The following is a 23,126-nucleotide window of genomic DNA, read 5'->3' on the forward strand; positions in this document are numbered from 1 at the left end:
GATCACTGTTGTGTCATCGGCAAACTTAATGATGGAGTTGTGCCTGGCCGTACAGTCATGAGTGAACAGAGAGTACAGGAGGGGACTGAGCACGCAACCCTGAGGGGCCCCCGTGTTGAGGATCAGCGTGGCGGATGTGTTGTTACCTACCCTTACCACCTGGGGATGGCCCGTCAGGAAGTCCAGGATCCAGTTGCAGAGGGAGGTGTTTAGTACCAGGGTCCTTAGCTTAGTGATGAGCTTTGAGGGCACTATGGTGTTGAACGCTGAGCTATACTCAATGAATAGCATTCTCACATAGGTGTTCCTTTTGTCCAGGTGGGAAAGGGCAGTGTGGAGTGCAATAGAGATTGCATCATCTGTTAGGGAGGTATGCAAATTGGAGTGGGTATAGGGTTTCTGGGATAATAGTGTTGATGTGAGCCATGACCAGCCTTTCAAAGCATTTCATGGCTACAGACGTGAGTGCTATGGATTGGTAGTCATTTAGGCAGGTAACCTTAGTGTTCTTGGGTACAGGGACTATGGTGGTCTGCTTGAAACATGTTGGAATTACAGACTCAGACAGAGAGAGGCTGAAAATGTCAGTGAAGACAGTTGCCAGTTGGTCAGCGTATGCTCGATGTACACATCCTGGTAATCGACGGATTGCCCTGGCCCTGCGGCCTTGTGAATGTTGACCTGTTTAAAGGTCTTACTCACACCGGCTGCGTAGAGCGTGATCACACAGTCATCTGGAACAGCTGATGCTCTCATGCATGTTTCAGTGTTACTTACCTCAAAGCGAGAAGATAAGTAATTTAGCTTGTCTGGTAGGCTCGTGTTACTGGGCAGCTCTCGGCTGTGCTTCCCTTTGTAGTCTACAATAGTTTGCAAGCCCTGCCACATCTGACAAGCGTCGGAGTCGGTGTAGTACGATTCGATCTTAGTCCTGTTCTTGATGGTTCATCGGAAGGCATAGCGAGATTTCTTATAAGCTTCCGGGTTAGAGTCCCGCTCCTTGAAAGCGGCAGCAATACCCTTTAGCTCAGTGCGGATGTTGCCTGTAATCCATGGCTTCTGGTTGGGGTACGGTCACTGTGGGGACAACATCATCGATACACTTATTGATGAAGCCAGTGACTGATGTGTTGTACTCCTCAATGCCATGGGAAGAATCCCGGAACATATTCCAGTCTATGCTAGCAAAACAGTCCTGTATCTTAGCATCTGCTAGTTTTTAGAGCGTTGGGCCAATAACCGAAAGGTTGCTGGATCGAATCCCTGAGTTGACAAGGTAAAAATCTGTTGTTCTGCACCTGAACAAGGCAGTTAACCCACTGTTCCCCGGTAGGCCGTCAAAGTAAATAAGAATTTGTTCTTAACTGGCTTGCCTAGTTAAATAAAAAATAAAAATCTGACCACTTTTTTATTGACCAATACACTGGTGCTTTCTGCATTCATTTTAGCTTGTAAGCAGGAATCAGAGGATAGAATTATGGTCAGATTTGCCAAATCGATGGTGAGGGAGAGCTTTGTACGCGTCTCTGTGTGTGGAATAAAGGTGGTCTAGAGTTTTTTTTCTCCTCTGGTTGCACATTTAACATAAAAAAAATAAAATAATATTTCACCTTTATTTAACCAGGTAGGCCAGTTGAGAACAAGTTCTCATTTACAACTGCGACCTGGCCAAGATAAAGCAAAGCAGTGCAACACAAACAACAACACAGAGTTACACATGGAGTAAACAAAAAATCTATATACAGTGTGTGCAAATGAGGTAAGATTAGGGAGGTAAGACAATAAATTGGCCAGTGGCGAAGTAAATTACAATTTAGCAATTAAACACTGGAGTGATAGATGTGCAGAAGATGAACGTGCAAGTAGAGATACTGGGGTGCAAAGGAGAAAAAAAAAAAAAGAAGATAAATAACAATATGGGGATGAGGTAGTTGGATGGGCTATTTACAGATGGGCTATGTACAGGTGCAGTTATCTGTGAGCTGCTCTGACAGCTGATGCTTAAAGTTAGTGAGGGAGATATGAGTCTCCAGCTTCAGCGATTTTTGCAATTCGTTCCAGTCATTAGCAGCAGAGAACTGAAAGGAAAGATGGCCAAAGAAGGAATAGCATGCTGGTAGAAATTTGGTAAAATGGATTTAAGTTTCCCTGCATTAAAGTCCCCAGCCACTAGGAGCGCCGCCTTTGGATGAGCGTTTTCCTGTTTGCTTATGGCGGTATACAGCTCATTGAGTGCGGCCTTAGTGCCAGCATCGGTCTGTGGTGGTATGTAGACAGCTACGAAAAATACAGATGAAAACTCTCTAGGTACAGTTGAAGTCGGAAGTTTACATACACCTTAGCCAAATACATTTAAACTCAGTTTTTCACAATTCCGGACATTTAATTCTAGTAAAAATTCCCTGTCTTATGTCAGTTAGGATCACCACTTTGTTTTAAGAATGTGAAATGTCAGAATAAATAGTAGAGAGAATGATTTATTTCAGTTTTTATTTCTTTCATCACATTCCCAGTGGGTCTGAAGTTTACATACACTCAATTAGTATTTGGTAGCATTGCCTTTAAATTGTTTAATTTGGGTCAAACGTTTCAGGTAGCCTTCCACAAGCTTCTCACAATAAGTTGGGTGAATTTTGGCCCATTCCTACTGACAGAGCTGGTGTAACTGAGTCAGGTTTGTAGGCCTCCTTGCTTGCACACGCTTTTTCAGTTTTGCCCACACTTTTTCTATGTGATTGAGGTCATGGCTTTGTGATGGCCACTCCAATACCTTGACTTTGTTGTCCTTAAGCCATTTTGCCACAACTTTGGAAGTATGCTTAGGGTCATTGTCCATTTGGAAGACCCATTTGCAACCAAGCTTTAACTTCCTGACTGATGTCTTGAGATGTTGCTTCAATATATACACATAATTTTCCTTTCTCATGATGCAATCTATTTTGTGAAGTGCACCAGTCCTTCCTGTAGCAAAGCACCCCCACAACATGATGCTGCCACCCCCGTGATTCACGGTTGGGATGGTGCTCTTCAGCTTGCAAGCCTCCCCCCTTTTCCTCCAAACATAACGATGGTCTTTATGGCCAAATAGTTCTATTTTTGTTTCATCAGACCAGAGGACATTTCTCCAAAAAGTATGATCTTTGTCCCCATGTGCAGTTGCAAACCGTAGTCTGGCTTTTTTTATGGCGGTTTTGGAGCAGTGGCTTCTTCCTTGCTGAGTGGCCTTTTAGGTTATGTCGATATAGGACTCGATTTACTGTGGATATAGATACCTTTGTACCTGTTTCCTCCAGCATCATCACAAGGTCCTTTGCTGTTGTTCTGAGATTGATTTGCACTTTTCGCACCAAAGTACGTCCAACTCTAGGAGACAGAACACATCTCCTTCCTGAGCGGTAGGACGGCTGCATGGTCCCATGGTGTTTATACTTGCATACTATTGTTTGTACAGATGAACGTGGTACCTTCAGGCGTTTGGAAATTGCTCCCAAGGATGAACCAGAATTGTGGAGATCTACAATTTATTTTCTGAGGTCTTGGCTGATTTCTTTTGATTTTCCCATGATCAAGCAAAGAGGCACTGAGTTTGAAGGTAGGCCTTGAAATACATCCACAGGTACACCTCCAATTGACTCAAATGATGTCAATTTGCTTATCAGAAGCTTCTAAAGCCATGACATCCTTTTCTGGAATTTTCCAAGCTGTTCAAAGGCACAGTCAACTTATTGTATGTAAACTTCTGACCCACTGGAATTGTGATGCAGTGAATTATAAGTGAAATAATCTGTCTGTAAACAATTGTTGGAAAAAATGTCTGTGTCATGCACAAAGTAGATGTCCTAACCAACTTGCCAAAACTATAGTTTGTTAACAAGAAATTTGTGGAGTGGTTGAAAACGAGTTTTAATGACTCCAACCTAAGTGTATGTAAACTTCCAACTTCAACTGTAGATAGTGTGGTCTACAGCTTATCATGAGATACTCTACCTCAGGTGAGCAAAACCTCGAGACTTCCTTAGATATCGTGCACCAGATGTTGTTTACAAATAAACATAAACTGCCACCCCTTGTCTTACCAGAGGCTGCTGTTCTATCCTGCCGATACAGTGTAAAACCTGCCAGCTGTATGATGTTCACGGACAGAGCAGGTGTTCCTAATGTTTTGTACACTCAGTGTATACGCACGTACACATAAACATGCTTGTGCGCTCACACACGCACAGTTTGTATCCATTATTTTTGGATGCTGATGAGGATATACCGTAAATATTCGCGTTAACATGTGACGACTGGTTGACAGAGATAGTTGCATGTCAGATATATAGCAGACACCAGTTCCCTTACAATGGCTCTATTAACAGAGGTCAGGGCTGGATCCTGAACGTGGCCTCCATAAACACTGGCCCGACACTGTCTGAGGACAAAGGCTGGACTGGGTTATGTTATACTGGGGTTGGGCTGAGAGTAGACTAGGGCTGGAATATACTAAACCAGGCTAAAACAGGGGTCCTCTTCACGGCTCCAATGAAATTCATGTTGGGTTGGCACCATTAAGCAAAATCACATCAGCAACATTATGTTGCTAGCGCAAATCTAATTCCTGGAAGAATATGCTTAGGAGTCAGTGCAGGGGCTTCCTTTCCCACCCCCTCCTTATATCTCTCTCTCTCTCCATCTATCCATCTCTCTATCTGTGTCACCTGCCCCTGGCTGTGGCGACAGTAGGTCTCTGGCTGTGCCTGAAAACTCAAATCTGTGTGACTGCAGGCTTTGTTCTGAGCATGAGCCTGAGCGTGTGTGTGTGTGGGGTTGTGTGTTGAGGGGGAAATGTCAAAGAGGGTGATTTGTTCCATCATCCAGCATTCCAATACCGCGTCCATCTGTGTGTGTGCGAAAGCCGGACAGAGAGAGAATCTGTTTATGAGTGAATCCTTTAGGTCTAGGCCAATGGGGCCTACAGTATGTCTAAGGATAGGGGAAACTGGGCCCTGCACGTGGAGACACTCTCTAAGCTATACACCATCTGGCCCTGCCCATCAAAGGCCTCTCTCTCTATGAACCGAACACACACATACACATTCTCTACATTACAGTCAGCCATCAACCAGAGGGCCATAATAGATTTGCCTCCATTACGTCCCAGTTTTTCCCTGCTTGAAGCTTGGTGCCACTGTCACACAAAGACAGCCTGCATCCCAAATGGCACCCTATTCTATATAGTAGAGCCCATAGGCCTCTTGTCAAAAGTAGTGCACTGCATAGGGAATAGGGTGTCGTTTGGGACTTATCCACAGTCAGACAGAATGGATGTGCATGTCTCAGACTCGGCTCCATTTGACCCCCCCAAACAATATTTAGCCCATTCCTCTATGTCTCCCTCTCTCAAGAAAGGGTTAAGTTCATGTTTATAGGAGGGCCCAAGGCGGAGGAAAATGGGGGGAGATTGGATGTAATGTGATCAGTAATGAATTTTGTGTTGCATTAGAGGGGGCTGTAGCTGTAGCGATGGATGGACAAGCGCAGACTACAAGTGTCCGGGAGTCGGCCCCTAATCTAATGACGAGCAGAGTCACAGAGACAGGAGCAATTATAGAGGGACAGAGAGAGAGAGGGACAGAGAGAGACAGAGAGAGACAGAGAGAGAGAGAGACAGAGAGAGCGAGCGAGAGAGGAGGGGGCGAGGGAGTCCCAAAGAGTGTCCATTCCATGTGACTGCCATTGCTGCTGCAGGGGCCTCTGTAAATGAATAGGTCCAAACAAGATTATGTCGTAAAAGACGGGCAACGAGAGCGAGAGAAAGAAAGGGATGATAGAAAGAGAGAGAGAGGGATGAGAGCAGAGTGAGACTGAGAAGGGTGAGAGAGAAGGGGATGAGAGGAGGGGTGGGGGGGTAGTCGATGCTAAACACATTAGGGCCTTGTGACCCTTTGCCGCCCCTAGCTCCCAGTCTCCTCTCCCTAAGAGAAACCCCTCCACCCCTCCTCTCCCCAAGAGAAACCCCTCCTCTCCCACCATAAAAATCAAAGGATCTCTTGTTCACTTAAGGAGAGGAAGAGCGCTGCCGCTTCCTAAATGAGTTAAACATTTGGATTGTCTGAATGGCTGACACACACACACATGCAGGCCCATACACAAATATACACCCGCACATTTTTGAAAACTAGTTGCTGCAAAACCAAACAAGCATGATTAAGAGTAGCGGTTGAAAGATAGTAAATGAAAGTTCACAAAGTTAAGAAAATGAAGTTGACCACTATCACATTTCACAGTTTGAGAGAATGAATGGTAAGTAAATTTGTTGAACTATTGAAACCATGAAATGATTAATGATGACAAATTATTTATGAGTCTGTGTGTGTGCGCGAGTTTGTGGGTGCGCACGCAAGTGCATGTGTGTGTGCATATGTGTGTGTGCGTGTCTGTGTATGGGTTAGTGTGTGTTCGTGTATGTATGTTTGTGACTGACCGGTAGCCGAGCCCACTATGTCTCTGGATGGTGACTCTGACATGGCGTCTGCCAGCCTCTCTCTCAGCCCCTCCTCGGTGGACTCCACAGAGCTCATGTGACGCAGGCCAAAGCTCTCTGGCCAACTTCCACACACCTCCAGCAGGGTCACACTGCGGTCAAACGTTCCTGGAACACAAACACCCCCATTTAGAGACGGTCAGCACAACACAACCACAAACACAGTCAGTAGAACCCCGAAACATGGTCAGTTAAGGTATACAAAGTCTAAATTAGATGTATGATGTGTTAAAGTACACACTGTCAGTATAACGGCATGCTCGCTACTGCACACTTAGTCGGTCAACCACAAACACAATCAGTCCATAAACGACACGGTCATTCCAAATACACAACCACATTCACAACCATAACAACCACATACTAAATCTGTATAACCTCACAGACGGTCAAGTGGAGTCCTGACCTCAAACACCACCTAGTGTGCTGTTTTCTTCAAATCTCTACCCCTGAAATGGAAAGCCCTGTCACCAGGCAGCCCCCGTGTCTGTCTCCTCCATCTATCTCTGGGTCCCATCCAGCCAGACACTAAAACAACTGATTCAAACAATTACTGTCCCTCCAATTTAGGCAATTCCCTCACTCCCCCTGTACTTCAGGATGTGATGAACACTGAATTAAGTCAAGAGATTTAGTAGCTGGGACAAAGGCTGCAGACACCACTGACTACGGCCCTGGTTAAAGGGATACTTCGGTATTTTAGGAATGTGGCCCAGTCATTGGGTTAACGCTAGTTAACATTGTCTCGTAAAACTACCTTCATACTGGACACGAAGACATAAAAATGGTTTAAAAATCCCAAAGTATCCCTTTAACTCCAGCAAATAGAAAAGTAGGCCTTGTTGTTTGTTTAGTCCAAGGTGGGTGTCTTGTTGGAAAACACAGTGTACGTGCAGAGAGGAACTCTCTCTTCTTTGGGCTATTAACAGCCCCAGAGTAAATATGGAATGCAGACACACAGGCATGAACAAGATGTGTATGTTTCTTTAGGCTGGCCTGGTGCTTTTTAGGATACCACAGGGTATACACGGTATCAGTAGAAAACACAGCTAGAAGGGACAGTGAATTAGACGGAGGGATGACATCAAACAAGGGAAGAGGAGAGGTCCTTTTTTCCTGGAAAGTTAAGAAGAGCCACTGGACTGATAAACAAAGCGGAAAGACCGAGAGAGAGGGAGAGAAAGAGAGAGAGATGTAGAGAAAGACAATGACTGATAGAAAAGGAGGCATGACAGAGCAAAGGAAAGAAAAAGGCAAAACAGAGAAGGAACTAGAGAGAAAAACACCAGTAAAATGCTGGAATGATCTTTGTCATAGAAGAACCTCCCTAGACTTGCTGCTATTGTTTGTTTGTCTGGTGGTTGTGGTTTGGTGGTTGTTACTTGGTTGGTCTCTCTCTAAACTGACACCTAGTCCCCTGGCCCAGACTGGGTCTGTGTTATCAGAAGGAGCAGTGACAGTGGACCCTTTGATCTCAGAGTTAAGTTCAGTGTCTATCTAGGCCCTTGGTGTATGGAGACCTGGCCAGCCTCAGCCACACTGTGGCCCACTGACAGGCTTTAATGCTGAGGCGAGAGCCCGCACGGGCCGCCCTGCCTGGCCTGGTTCTACACACAGATAAGAGGGACCAGGTCTCCACTTGGCTATCTGCTGTTAGACACACACTGTCCCGGGCAAGCCAGGAGACGCTGATAACTTTACACCACTTCATAAAAAAGCTGTGTGTGTGTATGTGTGTTGGTGATTTCTCAAAGGATCCCCCTTGCCAGCAGGCCCACTATCAAAGCCATGGCCAAGAGCCTGTGTCTGGGGTGTTGGTGTGTGTGTGTGTGTGTGTGTGTGTGTGTGTGTGTGTGAGACAGAGAACAGTAGCCCTGTGTGCCATACTAGCGCTCTTGAAGGTGACATGACGTCATTATAGTTACCAAGCTGTTGATTTGATGTTTTACCACAGTGTGGAATGTAATTTTTGACCCTTAAAACAGCATTCCGGCCTTGCTGTGAAAAGTGGCCCATCTTTCTGAGACCTCACTATGCTGGTATGTGAACTGTGTGTGACGTTTAGTGAGCTAGTTCATTTATTTACATGGGCTGAGTACGAACAGGGTGGAATTGAGGTGTGAGAGCTTGTGTTAGTCTGTGTCAGCGGAAGAGTAAGTGTGTCCTGAATTCACTGTCACAGCACTCCAGACGCTCTATGGAGACTACCTTCACAAAGATATTAACCCATTAGTCTCAATTAACATGATGGCAGGATCCTAATGGTACAACCTCATTTCTCACACCCACGCCTGGGGTTCACGTCAACCACAACAGAGCAAAAACACTAACCACAACACAGAAACTACTACAGTCATGGCCAAAAGTTTAGAGAATGACACAAATACTAATTTTCAACGTCTGCTGCCTCAGTTTGTATGATGGCAATTTGCAAATACTCCAGAATGTTATGAAGAGTGATCAGATGAATTGCAATTAATTGCAAAGTCCCTCTTTGCCATGCAAATTAACTGAATCCCCCAAAAACATTTCCACTGCATTTCAGCCATGCCACAAAAGGACCAGCTGACATCATGTCAGTGATTCTCTCGTTAACACAGGTGTGAGTGTTGACGAGGACAAGGCTGGAGATCACTCTGTCATGCTGATTGAGTTCAAATAACAGACTGGAAGCTTCAAAAGGAGGGTGGTGCTTGGAATCATTGTTCTTCCTCTGTCAACCATGGTTACCTGCAAGGAAACACGTACCATCATCATTGCATTGCACAAAAAAAGGTTTCACAGGCAAGGATATTGTTGCCAGTAAGATTGCACCTAAATCAACCATTTATCGGATCATCAAGAACTTCAAGGAGAGCGGTTCAATTCTTGTGAAGAAGGCTTCAGGGCGCCCAAGATTGTCCAGCAAGCGCCAGGACCATCTCCTAAAGTTGATTCAGCTGCGGGATCGGGGCACCACCAGTACAGAGCTTGCTCAGGAATGGCAGCAGGCAGGTGTGAGTGCATCTGCACGCACAGTGAGGCGAAGACTTTTGGAGGATGGTCTGGTGTCAAGAAGGGCAGCAAAGAAGCCACTTCTCTCCAGAAAAAACATCAGGGACAGACTGATATTCTGCAAAAGGTACAGGGATTGGACTGCTGAGGACTGGGGTAAAGTCATTTTCTCTGATAAATCTCCTTTCCGATTGTTTGGGGCATCCGGAAAAAAAGCTTTTCCGGAGAAGACAAGGTGAGCTCTACCATCAGTCCTGTGTCATGCCAACAGTAAAGCATCCTGAGACCATTCATGTGTGGGGTTGCTTCTCAGCCAAGGGAGTGGGCTCACTCACAATTTTGCCTAAGAACACAGCCATGAATAAAGAATGGTACCAACACATCCTCCGAGAGCAACTTCTCCCAACCATCCAGGAACAGTTCGGTGATGAACAATGCCTTTTCCAGCACTTTTGCCATAAGGCAAAAGTGATAACTAAGTGGCTCGGGCAACAAAACATCGATATTTTGGGTTCCTTGGCCAGGAAACTCCCCAGACCTTAATCCCATTGAGAACTTGTGGTCAATCCTCAAGAGGCGGGTGGACAAACAAAAACCCACAAATTCTGACAAACTCCAAGCATGGATTATGCAAGAATGGGCTGCCATCAGTCAGGATGTGGTCCAGAAGTTAATTTACAGCATGCCAGGGCGGATGGCAGAGGTCTTGAATTAGAAGGGTCAACACTGCAAATAATGACTCTTTGATACAACTTCATGTAATTGTCAATAAAAGACTTTGACACTTATGAAATGCTTGGAATTATACTTCAGTATTCTATAGTAACATCTGACAAAAATATCTAAAGACACTGAAGCAGCAAACTTTGTGAAAATTAATATTTGTGTCATTCTCAAAACTTTTGGCCACGACTGTACACCAAAGTATGTCGTATTAGTTACTACACCAAAACCACCATGACACTGATTTATTAAAAATAAAAAACGGAAATCATATTTACATAAGTATTCAGACCCTTTACTCAGTACTTTGTTGAAGAACCTTTGGCAGCGATTACAGCCTTGAGTCTTAGGTATGGCGTTACAAGCTTGGCACACCTGTATTTGGGGAGTTTCTCCCATTCTCCTCTGCAGATCCTCTCAAGCTCTGTCAGGTTGGATGGGGAGCGTCGCTGCATAGCTATTTTCAGGTCTCTCCAGAGATGTTCGATCAGGTTCAAGCCGAGGCTCTGATATTCAGAGACTGGTCCCAGAAGCCACTCCTGTGTTGTCTTGGGTGTGTGCTTAGGGTCATTGACCTGTTGGAAGGTAAACCTTCTCCCCAGTCTGAGCTCCTAAGCGCTCTGGAGCAGGTTTTCATCAAGGATCTCTCTGTACTTTGCTCTGTTCATCTTTCCCTCGATCCTGACTAGTCTCCAAGTCCCTGCTGCTGAAAAACATCCCCACAGCATGATGCTGCCACCACCATGCTTCACTGTAGGGATGGTGCCAGGTTTCCTCCAGATGTGATGCATTCAGGCCAAAGAGTTCAATCTTGGTTTCATCAGACCAGAGAATCTTTCTCATGGTCAATGTCCTTTAGGTCCCGTTTCGCAAATTCCAAGTGGGCTGTCATGTGCCTTTTACTGATGAGTGGCTTCCATCTGTCCAATCTACCACAAAAGCCTGATTGGTGGAGTGCTGCAGAGATTGTTATCCATCTGGAAGGTTCCAAAATTCTTCCATTTAAGAATGATGGTGGCCACTGTGTTCTTGGGGACCTTCAATGCTGCAGACATTTTTTGGTACCCTTCCCCAGATCTGTGCCTGGACACAATCCTGTCTCGGAGATCTACGGACAATTCCTTCAACCTCATGGCTTGGTTTTTCTCTGACATGCACTGTCGACTGTGGGACCTTATATAGACAGGTGTGTGCCTTTCCAAATCATGTCCAAACAATGTCATTTACCACAGGTGGACTAAAATCAAGTTGTATAAACATCTCAAGGATGATCAATGGAAACAGGATTTATCTGAGCTCAATTTCGAGTCTCATAGCCAAGGGTCTGAATATTTATGTAAATAAGGTATTTCTGTTTTAATTTTTTTTTATACATTTACAAAAATATCTGAAATATGTTTTCACTGTCATTATGGGGTATTGTGAGTAGATTGATGAGAAAACATTTTATATGATCAATTTTAGAATAAGGCTGTAACGTAACAAAATGTGGAAAAAGTAAACGGGTCTGAATACATTTCGAATGCGCTGTACGTAGATGTCAAGTTCACCAGTCCCCCCCCTCCATCAGGGGTGATCTCTCGATCCTCTAGCCTGTGACAGCCAGTCCCACTCCTCCACTCCTGTCATTATCATTATGAAGCTAATCAAATAACCCCGGCACTCCTCAGGGGTTAGTAGGAACCGAGAGGCAGAGTGAGTGTGGAGCAGCAGGATATGGGCTTCCTCTTCTGCAGTGTGGGGCTTTGGTTTGTGTCCATCTCAATCCCTCTTTTTTCTATTTGTCACCGACAATCTTCTAGGGACAACTGAAACATGAGGACATGATGTTCACAATCATTTTAGCGAGAGAGGAGAGACAGAAGAGACGGAGGAGAGAGTAGAGAGAGAGAGAGAAGAAAGAGGGGAGAGAGAGAAAGGAGAGAAAGAGAGAAATAGAAAGAGAGGAGAGAGAGAAAGGAAAGAAAGAGAGAGAAATAGAAAGAGAGAGGACAGAGAGAAAGGAGAGAAAGAGAGAGAAATAGAAAGAGAGAGGAGAGAGAGAAAGGAGAGAAAGAGAGAGAAATAGAAAGAGAGAGGAGAGAGAGAAAGGAGAGAAAGAGAGAGAAATAGAAAGAGAGAGGAGAGAAAGGACAGAAAGAGAGAGAAATAGAAAGAGAGAGGAGAGACAGAAGAGACCGAGGAGAGAGTAGAGAGAGAGAGAGAGAGAAGAAAGAGGGGAGAGGAGAGAGAGAAAGGAGAGAAAGGAGAGAAAGAGAGAGGAGAGAGAGAAAGGAGAGAAAGAGAGAAATAGAAAGAGAGAGGAGAGAGAGAAAGGAGAGAAAGAGAGAGAAATAGAAAGAGAGAGGAGAGAGAGAAAGAGAGAGAAATAGAAAGAGAGAGGAGAGAGAGAAAGGAGAGAAAGAGAGAGAAAGAGAAAGAGAGAGGAGAGAAAGGAGAGAAAGAGAGAGAAAGGAGAGAAAGAGAGAAATAGAAAGAGAGAGGAGAGAGAGAAAGGAGAGAAAGAGAGAAATAGAAAGAGAGAGGAGAGAGAGAAAGGACAGAAAGAGAGAGAAATAGAAAGAGAGAGGAGAGAAAGGAGAGAAAGAGAGAGAAATAGAAAGAGAGAGAAGGGAGAGAAAGAGAGAGAAATAGAAAGAGAGAGAAGGGAGAGAAAGAGAGAGGAATAGAAAGAGAGAGGAGAGAGAGAAATAGAAAGAGAGAGGGTGAGGCGGATATATATTTTTATCATGGTAAAACTAAATCCCAGGCTGGATTAGTTTTCTCCCAGCTGTTAGTTACATTTCATTAGTTCACCACCACACCGACTGACGATCAGGCCCTACTGATCTCTCCCAACGCTAGTTTCCTTAAACACTTAATCAGTGTGTGTGTGTTCACCTTTACAACAGGGCAGCAGCTCAGGATGGCACAGCTGGACTCACACACTGCACGCAATGCATAACTACCAGCCACATGCCATTATCTCTGGGCTACCTGGCTACTAAACAGCCTAATGACGGGAGGCTAACGGTTGGCTAGCTGATAGTCATAATTCAATTAGGCTTTACTGTAGGGGGGGGCCATTAGAGCGGCGGAGCTAATGAGTCCTTAGGGCTGTAAACGGAGGGTTGTGACACAGGGACGGCGGTCATTTGTGTTGGAGAAACAAACGCCTTCTGGTAAACAAACATGCCACTGCGTAAATCAGGATTTGACCGGAGGGAAGGACACCGAGGTGTATACTTGGAAAGATACAGACGAACCCCCTGAGTTGGACCTGGACAACATACCTGGAGCAGTTGGGGCACAGAATGCATGGCTGTCTTGGTGTGGTGACTAGCTGGGATGTGAGACAGCAGACTTGAGTTTGAGGCTATGTCTTTTTCAGTGGTAGTCAAACACACACACTTCTTGCGCTGTGAACCAAGTCTGACAGAGTGTGTGTGATGGTGGCCAGGCAGGGCAGGGCCATGGAGAGGAGAATCAGAGGGAGGAGAGGAGAGCTGCTTGCCAGAGCAGTTAAGTGGTGAGCGACTTGTTAAGTGTTAATCGAGCTGTAACTCCCAGGATTAACGCCTGTGATAGGTAGCTAGCTCCCAGGAGGTCTCTCTTTGCTCTTCACTAGATTCCCTGTCTTTCATTACACTAGGCCCTGCTTTTAAATGATTTACTTCCCCCACTCTCTCTCTCCTGGGTTGGCTGAGTACTAGTAATCCTGTCAATACTGGGGCTTGCCCGGGGCCAAAGACTCACGCCCACACACACACACACGTAAGCACACACACACACACACACACACACACACACACACACACACACACACACACACACACACACACACACACACACACACACACACGTAAGCACACACGCACACGTAAGCACACACGCACACGTAAGCACACACGCACACGTAAGCACACACAGAGAGAGAGGCTTCACTTTGCACCTCCCTGTTTAAAGCTAGTTTAAAGGAGTGTCAGAGAGGCAATGATGGCTAGCTCACGATTAGCCTTAAACCTTTAATAGCAGAGGAGGCTGTCTGTCTCTGCACTGTGTGTGGCACTGTCAGACAGACTTCAAAGCCTTTGAGACAAACACACACCTCTCTGTACTGTAGTGTGTATACATATCTGACCCACATGCTCTCTGTCTTGGTGGGGGGACTTTTTAGGGGCGACAGCATGGTTTGTCTTTAAACCGTTCAATAGGAAAAGGGTCTAAAAGTGGCGGTAGGTTCAGTCAGTGAGATCAAAGGATAGAAGGGAGATAGGACATAATTGTCCCAACAACATAACCCCCATACCAGGAGGGTGAGAGTGACAAGGCCGCACAGATATCCCAGCAGATAATAACTCTCTGTTCTCTCTCTGTGTGTGGGATTAGGCCTGTGACTCAGCCTGCCTCCCTTCTAATCTGAAACTGGAACCTGCATCATTAAAATGGCTGATACTGGGATACTGCAAATGCTGCACAGATTGTGGCCTGGAAAAATTCCATATTGTGTGTCTGTCAATGTACACGTGACTGCACCGTATAGTTCCCAAACACACCAGTGCCATATGTTCACGTGCTTTGACCCTGAACAATGGTACCACACATAAGTGTCTGTGTTTGCACACGCATCATGTAAACACACAGCGCACCATGTGATGTGTGTGACTGTGTGTCTTCTCCAGTGCTGATTGTTGGTAATCAGGCCTACTACTATTGTGTTGTCTAAAAACTTGATTGAGTTGAAGGTGTGCGTGGCCACGCAGTCATGGGTGAACAGGGAGTACAGCAGGGAGCTGAGCACGCACCCTTGTGGGGCCCCTTTGTTGAGGATCGGTGAAGTGGCGGTGTTGTTTCCTACCTTCACCACCTGGGGGCAGCCCGTCAGGAAGTCCAGGACCCAGTTGCACAGGGCGGGGTTCAGACCCAGGGCCCGAGCTTAATGATGAGCTTGGAGGGTACTATGGTGTTGAAGGCTGAGGTGAAGTCAATGAACAGCATTCTGACGTAGTTATTCTTCCTGTCCAGATGGGATAGGGCAGAGGGCAGTGTGCAGTGCGCAGGCGATTGCATCATCTGTAGATCTATTGGGGCGGTAAGTACATTGAAGTGGGTCTAGAGTGTCAGGTAAGGTAGAGGTGATATGATCCTTAACTAGCCTCTCAAAGCACTTCATGATGACAGAAGTGAGCGCTACAGGGCGAGAGTCATTTAGTTCAGTTACCTTTGCTTTCTTGGGTACAGGAACAATGGTGGACATCTTGAAGCAAGTAGGGACATCAGACTGTGATAGGGAGAGCTCCGAGGACTCGGCTAGGGATGCCGTCTGGGGCGACAGCCTTGCAAGGGTTAACACGCTTAAACGTCTCACTCACATCGGCCACGGAGAACGAGAGCCCACAGTCCTTTCTAGCGGGCCACGTCGGTGGTACTGTGTTATCCTCAAAACGGGCGAAGAAGGTGTTTAGTTTCTCTGGGAGTAAGACGTTGGTGTCCACGACGTGGCTGGTTTTCCTTTTGTAGTCTGTGATTGTCTGTAGACCCATACATCTCGTGTCTGAGCCGTTGAATTGCAACTCCACTTTGTCTCTGTATTGACGTTTTGCCTGTTTGATTGCCTTAAGGAGGGAATAACTACACTGTTTGTATGGACCATATTCCCAGTCACCTTGCCATGGTTAAACACGGTGGTTCGCACTTTCAGTTTTGCACAAATACTGCCATCTATCCATAGTTTCTGGTTTGGGTAGGTGTTAATAGACACCGTGGGAACAACATCCCCATACACTTCCTGATGAAGTCAGTCACGTGTCCGTGTAAACGTCAATGTTATTCTCTGAGGCTACCCGGAACATATCCCAGTCCGCATGATCAAAACAATCTTGAAGCATGGATTCCAATTGGTCAGACCAGCGTTGAATAGACCTTAGCATGGGTACTTCCTGTTTAAGTTTCTGCCTATAGGAAGGGAGGAGCAAAATGGAGTCCTGATTTGATTTGCTGAAGGAAGGGCGGGGGAGGGCCTTGTAGGCATCTCGAAAAGGCGAGTGGCAGTGATCTAATGTTTTTCCTAAGCGAGTAGTACAGTCAATATGTTGATAGAACTTTGGTAGCGTTTTCCTCAAATGTACTTTGTTAAAATCCCCAACTACAATAAATGCGGCCTTAGGATATGTGGCTTCCAATTTGCATAAAGTCCAGTGGTGTAGTGCCTTCAGGGACGTCATGGTATCAGCTTGAGGGGGAATATATACGGCTGTGACTATAACCGAAGATAATTGTCTTGGAAGGTAATACGGTTGGCATTTGATTGTGAGGTATTCTAGGTCGGATGAACAAAAGGACTTGAGTTTCTGTATGGTATCACAATCACATCATGAGTAGTTAGTCATGAAACATACACCCATGCCTTTCGTCTTCCCGGAGAGTTCTTTATTCCTATCTGCGCGATGAACTGAGAACCCAGCTGGCTGTATGGACGGGGACAGTATATCCCGAGAGAGCCATGATTCTGTGAAACAAAGTATGTTACAGTCCCTGATGTCTCTCTGGATGGAGATCCTTGCCCTGAGCTCGTCTACATTATTATCCAGAGACTGAACATTAGCGAGTAATATACTCGGAAGCAGTGGATGGTGTGCCCGCCTCCGGAGTCAGACTAGAAGTCCACTCCGAATACCTCTTCTCCACTGGCAGCATCTTGGAGCAGCCTTTGGGATAGGTTCAATTGTCCTGGGGGGTACGAACAAAGGGAGTGCTCCTAATCTCAGCTTGTTACTTGTATAAAAGACACCTGTCTACAGAAGCAATCAATCAATCAATCAGATTCCAAACTCTCCAAAATGGCCAAGACTAAAGAGCTCTCCAAGGATGTCAGGGACAAGATTGTAGACCTACACAAGGCTGGAATGGGCTACAAGATCATCGCCAAGCAGCTTGGTGAGAAGGTGACAACAGTTGGTGCGATTATTCGCAAATGGAAGAAACACAAAAGAACTGTCAATCTCCCTCGGCCTGGGGCTCCATGCAAGATCTCACCTCGTGGAGTTGCAATGATCTTGAGAACGGTGAGGAATCAGCCCAGAACTACACGGGAGGATCTTGTCAATGATCTTAAGGCAGCTGGGACCATAGTCATCAAGAAAAATATTGGTAACACACTACGCTGTGAAGGACTGAAATCCTGCAGTGCCCGCAAGGTCCCCCTGCTCAAGAAAGCCCATATGCATGCCCGTCTGAAGTTTGCCAATAAACATCTGAATGATTCAGAGGACAACTGGGTGTAAGTGTTGTGGTCAGATGAGACCAAAATGGAGCTCTTTGGCATCAACTCAACTTGCCGTGTTTGGAGGAGGAGGAATGCTGCCTATTCCGTATTTCACTGAAAGAATAAACGTTTTGTTTTCAAAATGATAGTGTCCGGATTTGACCATATTAATGACCTAAGGCTCGTATTTCTGTGTGTTATTACATTAAGCGTTCATTCAAACAGCACTTTCTTGCGTTTGCCAGCAGCTCTTCGCTGTGCTTCAAGCATTGAGCTGTTTATGACTTCAAGCCTATCAACTCCCGAGATTAGGCTGGTGTAACCGATGTGAAATGGCTAGCTAGTTAGCGGGGTGCGCGCTAATAGCGTTTCAAATCGGTGACGTCACTCACTCTGAGACCTTGAAGTAGTTGTTCCCCTTGCTCTGCAAGGGCCGCGGCTTTTGTGGAGCGATGGGTAACGATGCTTCGAGGGTGGCTGTTGTCGATGTGTTCCTGGTTCGAGCCCAGGTAGGGGTGAGGAGAGGGATGGAAGCTATACTGTTACACTGGAAATGCTAAAGTGCCTATAGGAACATCCAATAGTCAAAGGTATATGAAATACAAATGGTATAGAGAGAAATAGTTCTATAATTCCTATAATAACTACAACCTAAAACTTCTTACCTGGGAATATTGAAGATTCATGTTAAAAGGAGCCACCAGCTTCCATATGTTCTCATGTTCTGAGCAAGGAACTTAAACGTTAGGTTTTTTGCATGGGACATATTGCACTTTTACTTTCTTCTCCAACACTTTGCTTTTGCATTATTTAAACCAAATTGAACATGTTTCCTTATTTATTTGAGGCTAAATTGATTTTATTGATGTATTAAATAAAATGAAAGTGTTCATTCAGTATTGTTGTAACCATAAGTGGCTAACCACACCTAAACAAAATGTGGTTCTAGGTAAAACATGTACTGTCTATGAAAAGCAAAGGCCTATCTTTGGTAGTGCACTTCATGGTTTAGCAGTAGTTAACTGATTTCAGGGAGCATCGAGTTGCAGTGTAATTGAATGAGGCTAATGTGATGATGATGCGGTGATGGTCATGAGTTACACACTGATGTTCAGGCCCATTTGTTTGCTTGACAGGACAGAAATGTGTGTTCTCTTCTCTCGCCCTCTTCCCCTCCCTCCCCATAATCTCTCTATTTTTCCCATTATAACAACACCATCCCCAATTGTTATAAAATCACAGAGGGGACCTACTTCTAGGAAGTAAAATCCACTTTTGGAGAATCTTCTCTATTGGATGATGGGTCTTCGACACCTAAAGTATCTCTAATCTCATTGCTTGAGTCAACACATAACAAGACCATGTAAGACCAGGTGTGTGTATCTGTGCTTGGGTTATCAATCATAGACACAAGTTGGTCATCAACAAATGTGGTTTGTCTGTCTTAGGTACAACCTACAACCCATCTTAAATGGAAGCAATCTGATTGGACTAGAAATGTGTTAGATTGTTTATCCGGACATGGAGTGTAGAGCCTCTAGAGAGCTTTAGTTCAAGGTGATGTGATGTAGAGAGCTTTAGTTCAGTTCTGATGTGATGTAGAGAGCTTAAGTTCAGTTCTGATGTGATGTAGAGAGCTTTAGTTCATGCTGATGTGATGTAGAGAGCTTTAGTTCAGTTCTGATGTGATGTAGAGAGCTTTAGTTCAGTTCTGATGTGATGTAGAGAGCTTTAGTTCAGTTCTGATGTGATGTAGAGAGCTTTAGTTCAGTTCTGATGTGATGTAGAGAGCTTTAGTTCAGGGTGATGTGATGTAGAGAGCTTTAGTTCAGGGTGATGTGATGTAGAGAGCTTTAGTTCAGGGTGATGTGATGTAGAGAGCTTTAGTTCAGGGTGATGTGATGTAGAGAGCTTTAGTTCAGGCTGATGTGATGTAGAGAGCTTTAGTTCAGGGTGATATGATGTAGAGAGCTTTAGTTCAGGCTGATGTGATGTAGAGAGCTTTAGTTCAGTTCTGATGTGATGTAGAGAGCTTTAGTTCAGGGTGATGTGATGTAGAGAGCTTTAGTTCAGGGTGATGTAATGTAGAGAGCTTTAGTTCAGTTCTGATGTGATGTAGAGAGCTTTAGTTCAGTTCTGATGTGATGTAGAGAGCTTTAGTTCAGTTCTGATGTGATGTAGAGAGCTTTAGTTCAGGGTGATATGATGTAGAGAGCTTTAGTTCAGGCTGATGTGATGTAGAGAGCTTTAGTTCAGGCTGATGTGATGTAGAGAGCTTTAGTTCAGGGTGATGTGATGTAGAGAGCTTTAGTTCAGGGTGATGTGATGTAGAGAGCTTTAGTTCAGGCTGATGTGATGTAGAGAGCTTTAGTTCAGGCTGATGTGATGTAGAGAGCTTTAGTTCAGGCTGATTTGATGTAGAGAGCTTTAGTTCAGGGTGATGTGATGTAGAGAGCTTTAGTTCAGGGTGATATGATGTAGAGAGCTTTAGTTCAGGGTGATATGATGTAGAGAGCTTTAGTTCAGGGTGATGTGATGTAGAGAACTTTAGTTCAGGCTGATGTAATGTAGAGAGCTTTAGTTCAGGGTGATGTGATGTAGAGAGCTTTAGTTCAGGGTGATGTGATGTAGAGAGCTTTAGTTCAGGGTGATATGATGTAGAGAGCTTTAGTTCAGGGTGATATGATGTAGAGAGCTTTAGTTCAGGCTGATGTGATGTAGAGAGCTTTAGTTCAGGGTGATGTAATGTAGAGAACTTTAGTTCAGGCTGATGTGATGTAGAGAGCTTTAGTTCAGGCTGATGTGATGTAGAGAGCTTTAGTTCAGGCTGATATGATTGTGGCCTAAACCAAGTATTCACCTGGACTAGTTACTTTCTCTCATCTTTGTCTCATTCTGTCATTTTGCAGAAAGCCGCTTATCTGTCTGTCGCTGGACCCATCTCCTGGGAGGGTGAGAGGATGCTCCTTCCCTCACTCAATACATCCCTCCAACCCTAGTCACCTACACTTGGGATGGCAGTCGTATCAGCAGTAGTGGACTGTATTGTTGGCTGTAGATTTCTCAACATACAGTACATCAATATTCTGATAAAGGTTTGGTGGTTTTAGAGCCTTCATGTCAATCATGTAATGGAGTTACAGCATAGCCATCTCCAAACTCATGGTAAAATGAATAAAGCACATACATTGAAGCACACACATATTCCATGAGGATATTATCACCACTGTTCTTTAATAATGGTGCATTCTGATCTTACTAGAATATTGTTGTTGAGTATGGGGGGAAAAAAGTGTTTTCCTACATAGTTAAACGTCCAATGCAGCCATTTTTATCTCAATATCAAATCATTTCTGGGTAACAATTATGTGCCTTACTGTAATTGTTTTCATTTAAAACTGTAAAAAAATTAACAAAAATAGCTTCTTAGCAAAGGGCAATTTCTCAAGCAATTATTTTGCTAGGACTCTCTGGGAGTGGTCTGAGTGGGGAAAGGAAAACTGACAATTTGCTGGTATTGGCAGAGCGGTTTGAAACAGCTTATCTGGCTTTCGCTGAACCCCTCGAGGGAGGACGCTCCTTCCCTCACTCAATCGATCCAGCCATCCCTAAATCCCTGGTTATTCACAGAATCCAACCCTAGTCAACTACTTTTGGGATGGCATTAGCAACACAAGGAGTGGACTGTATAGGCCTTAGATTGCTCAACATAGGTGTGGCAGTGTGTATGTCACTGTATCTAAATAAATAAAACCAGTCCCATACTCTAAATATGCTCCCAACAATTGAATGGGTACACAACCATGAGTCAAGGTATCAGTCTCAGCCCTGGGTCCAGCCCCTGACTGGCCTCCAAACAAGCTCTGGAAATCCTCACCCCACATACCTGCAGTAAAAGTGTCAGGAGCTGCACTTTTATTAGGACACACACACACACACACACACACACACACACACACACACACACACACACGGTCTCAGTAGCCCTGTCTTGTTACACATACACGTCCAGCCCTGCCCTGCCCGTCTCTCTCCAGTCTTCCCTAATGAAGATCACCCCTCATTTACAGATGAATAGTCTAGATACATATTGACATATGACATATTGACAGACATGCCTTGATACAGTACTAATAACATGAGGCTGTCACATCAACAGACTCAGGCTTCATTAAGCTGTCTGTCACTGTCTGCATGGCAAATGGCACTCTAATCCCTATATAGTGCACTACTTTTGACAAGGGCCTCTGGTCAAAAGTAGTGCAATATAGAGGGTGTAATGTTGACATTTAAGATTAATGAAGTTAATATTTAGTTAAGAGTAATTAACACAATGCTTAGCATATTTCTATATTTTCCCTCTATATCATAGCTATGGTTTCCAGTGTTCTATTTGGGACACTCATTGATAGTGATTGATGCCAAACTGGAGGTACAAGGACTTAAGACACTGATTGTTAATGTATTTTGTGACCCTGTGTGATTCGGTAGCAGCTGATTTGACTTCCTACAAGCCACTCGGCGGGTGTTACCAGAACATTGGATCTGTGAGATTAGAATAAAAGGCCCGCTTAGAGAAGGCCAGTTACACATTTTCTATGCTAGAGGTTGTCTCCCTGTTGCAACTTGTATTAAACCTTTTTTAGTAAACCTTTATTTAACTAGGCAAGAACAAATTCTTCTTTACGCTGACGGCCTGGTAATAGACGAGGTAAAAAAAAAACCAAGTAAGAAAACGGACAGAAGACACCGGCAAGTGCAGTGTGTTAAGTAAAACAACATGCTTCCTTACATAAGGTAACACAAACTAGTGACATCGGGCGACAACAAGAAACTACATGTCTCAACAACCTGTTCATCTATTTGTACTTTCAACTCCTCCAGGGACACCAGGTCCTGTAGTTGGTCCTGTGTGGCTCAGTTGGTAGAGCATGGTGTTTGCAACGCCAGGGTTGTGGGTTCGATTCCCACGGGGGACCAGTACGTATAATTTTTTTAATGAAATGTATGTATTCACTACTGTAAGTCGCTCTGGATAAGAGCGTCTGCTAAATGACTAAAATGTAAATGTAAAAATGTAGTTGTAGGTTGGCTTGGAGGGAATTCCAATACCAGGGGACTGAGTAACGAAAGGACCTTTTTTCAGGACTCTTAGCATAAAACAAGATGGAGATCTGCGCTGTACGTGTTTTCATTTCGAGCTAGAAGAGAGGATAGATAAAACAACAGTTTTCCTAAAATGGCCTTCTAAATAAGAATGTATTGTATCAGTGTTTGAGCCTGCGTGTTGCTAGTGATGTCCACCCGACAGCACGCTAGAGATCACAACGGTGACTTGTGTTAAAACCCAATACGCAGCTTGAGTTTCCTGACAGGTTCTCTACATGGGTGGTGAAACTCAACTTCTCATCCACCCAAACGTTTGTAACTTTTGACTTGCTCTATAGAATGTCCTTCCAAGGTAGTAATTACATGGTTTCAGAGTGTTTAGTGTTGGAAAATACCTTGCATTTTGTTTTGGAGGAATTTAGAACATGCTTCAAATCATACAGATCCTGTTGAATGATGGCAAAAGCTGTTTGAGCTTTTTCAAAAGCCTAAGTCAAACTGCTGCCACTTGAATAGAGAACAGTGTTGTCT

General features: G+C 44.6%; 1 protein-coding gene across 4 annotated transcripts in view; it reads right to left on the minus strand.

The window, feature by feature from the left end:
- LOC115163327 (breast carcinoma-amplified sequence 3) overlaps positions 1–23,126 on the minus strand; it is a 305,848-nt gene that overhangs the window by 29,766 nt on the left and 252,956 nt on the right. For all 4 annotated transcript variants that reach the window (XM_029715122.1, XM_029715120.1, XM_029715121.1 and 1 more), the window contains one exon: positions 6,467–6,634. In XM_029715122.1, the coding sequence (XP_029570982.1) occupies positions 6,467–6,634 (168 nt within the window). The remainder of the gene's footprint in view (positions 1–6,466; positions 6,635–23,126) is intronic.

This window comes from Salmo trutta, chromosome 26, assembly GCF_901001165.1.
Source record: "Salmo trutta chromosome 26, fSalTru1.1, whole genome shotgun sequence".
Classification (NCBI taxonomy): Eukaryota; Metazoa; Chordata; class Actinopteri; order Salmoniformes; family Salmonidae; genus Salmo; species Salmo trutta.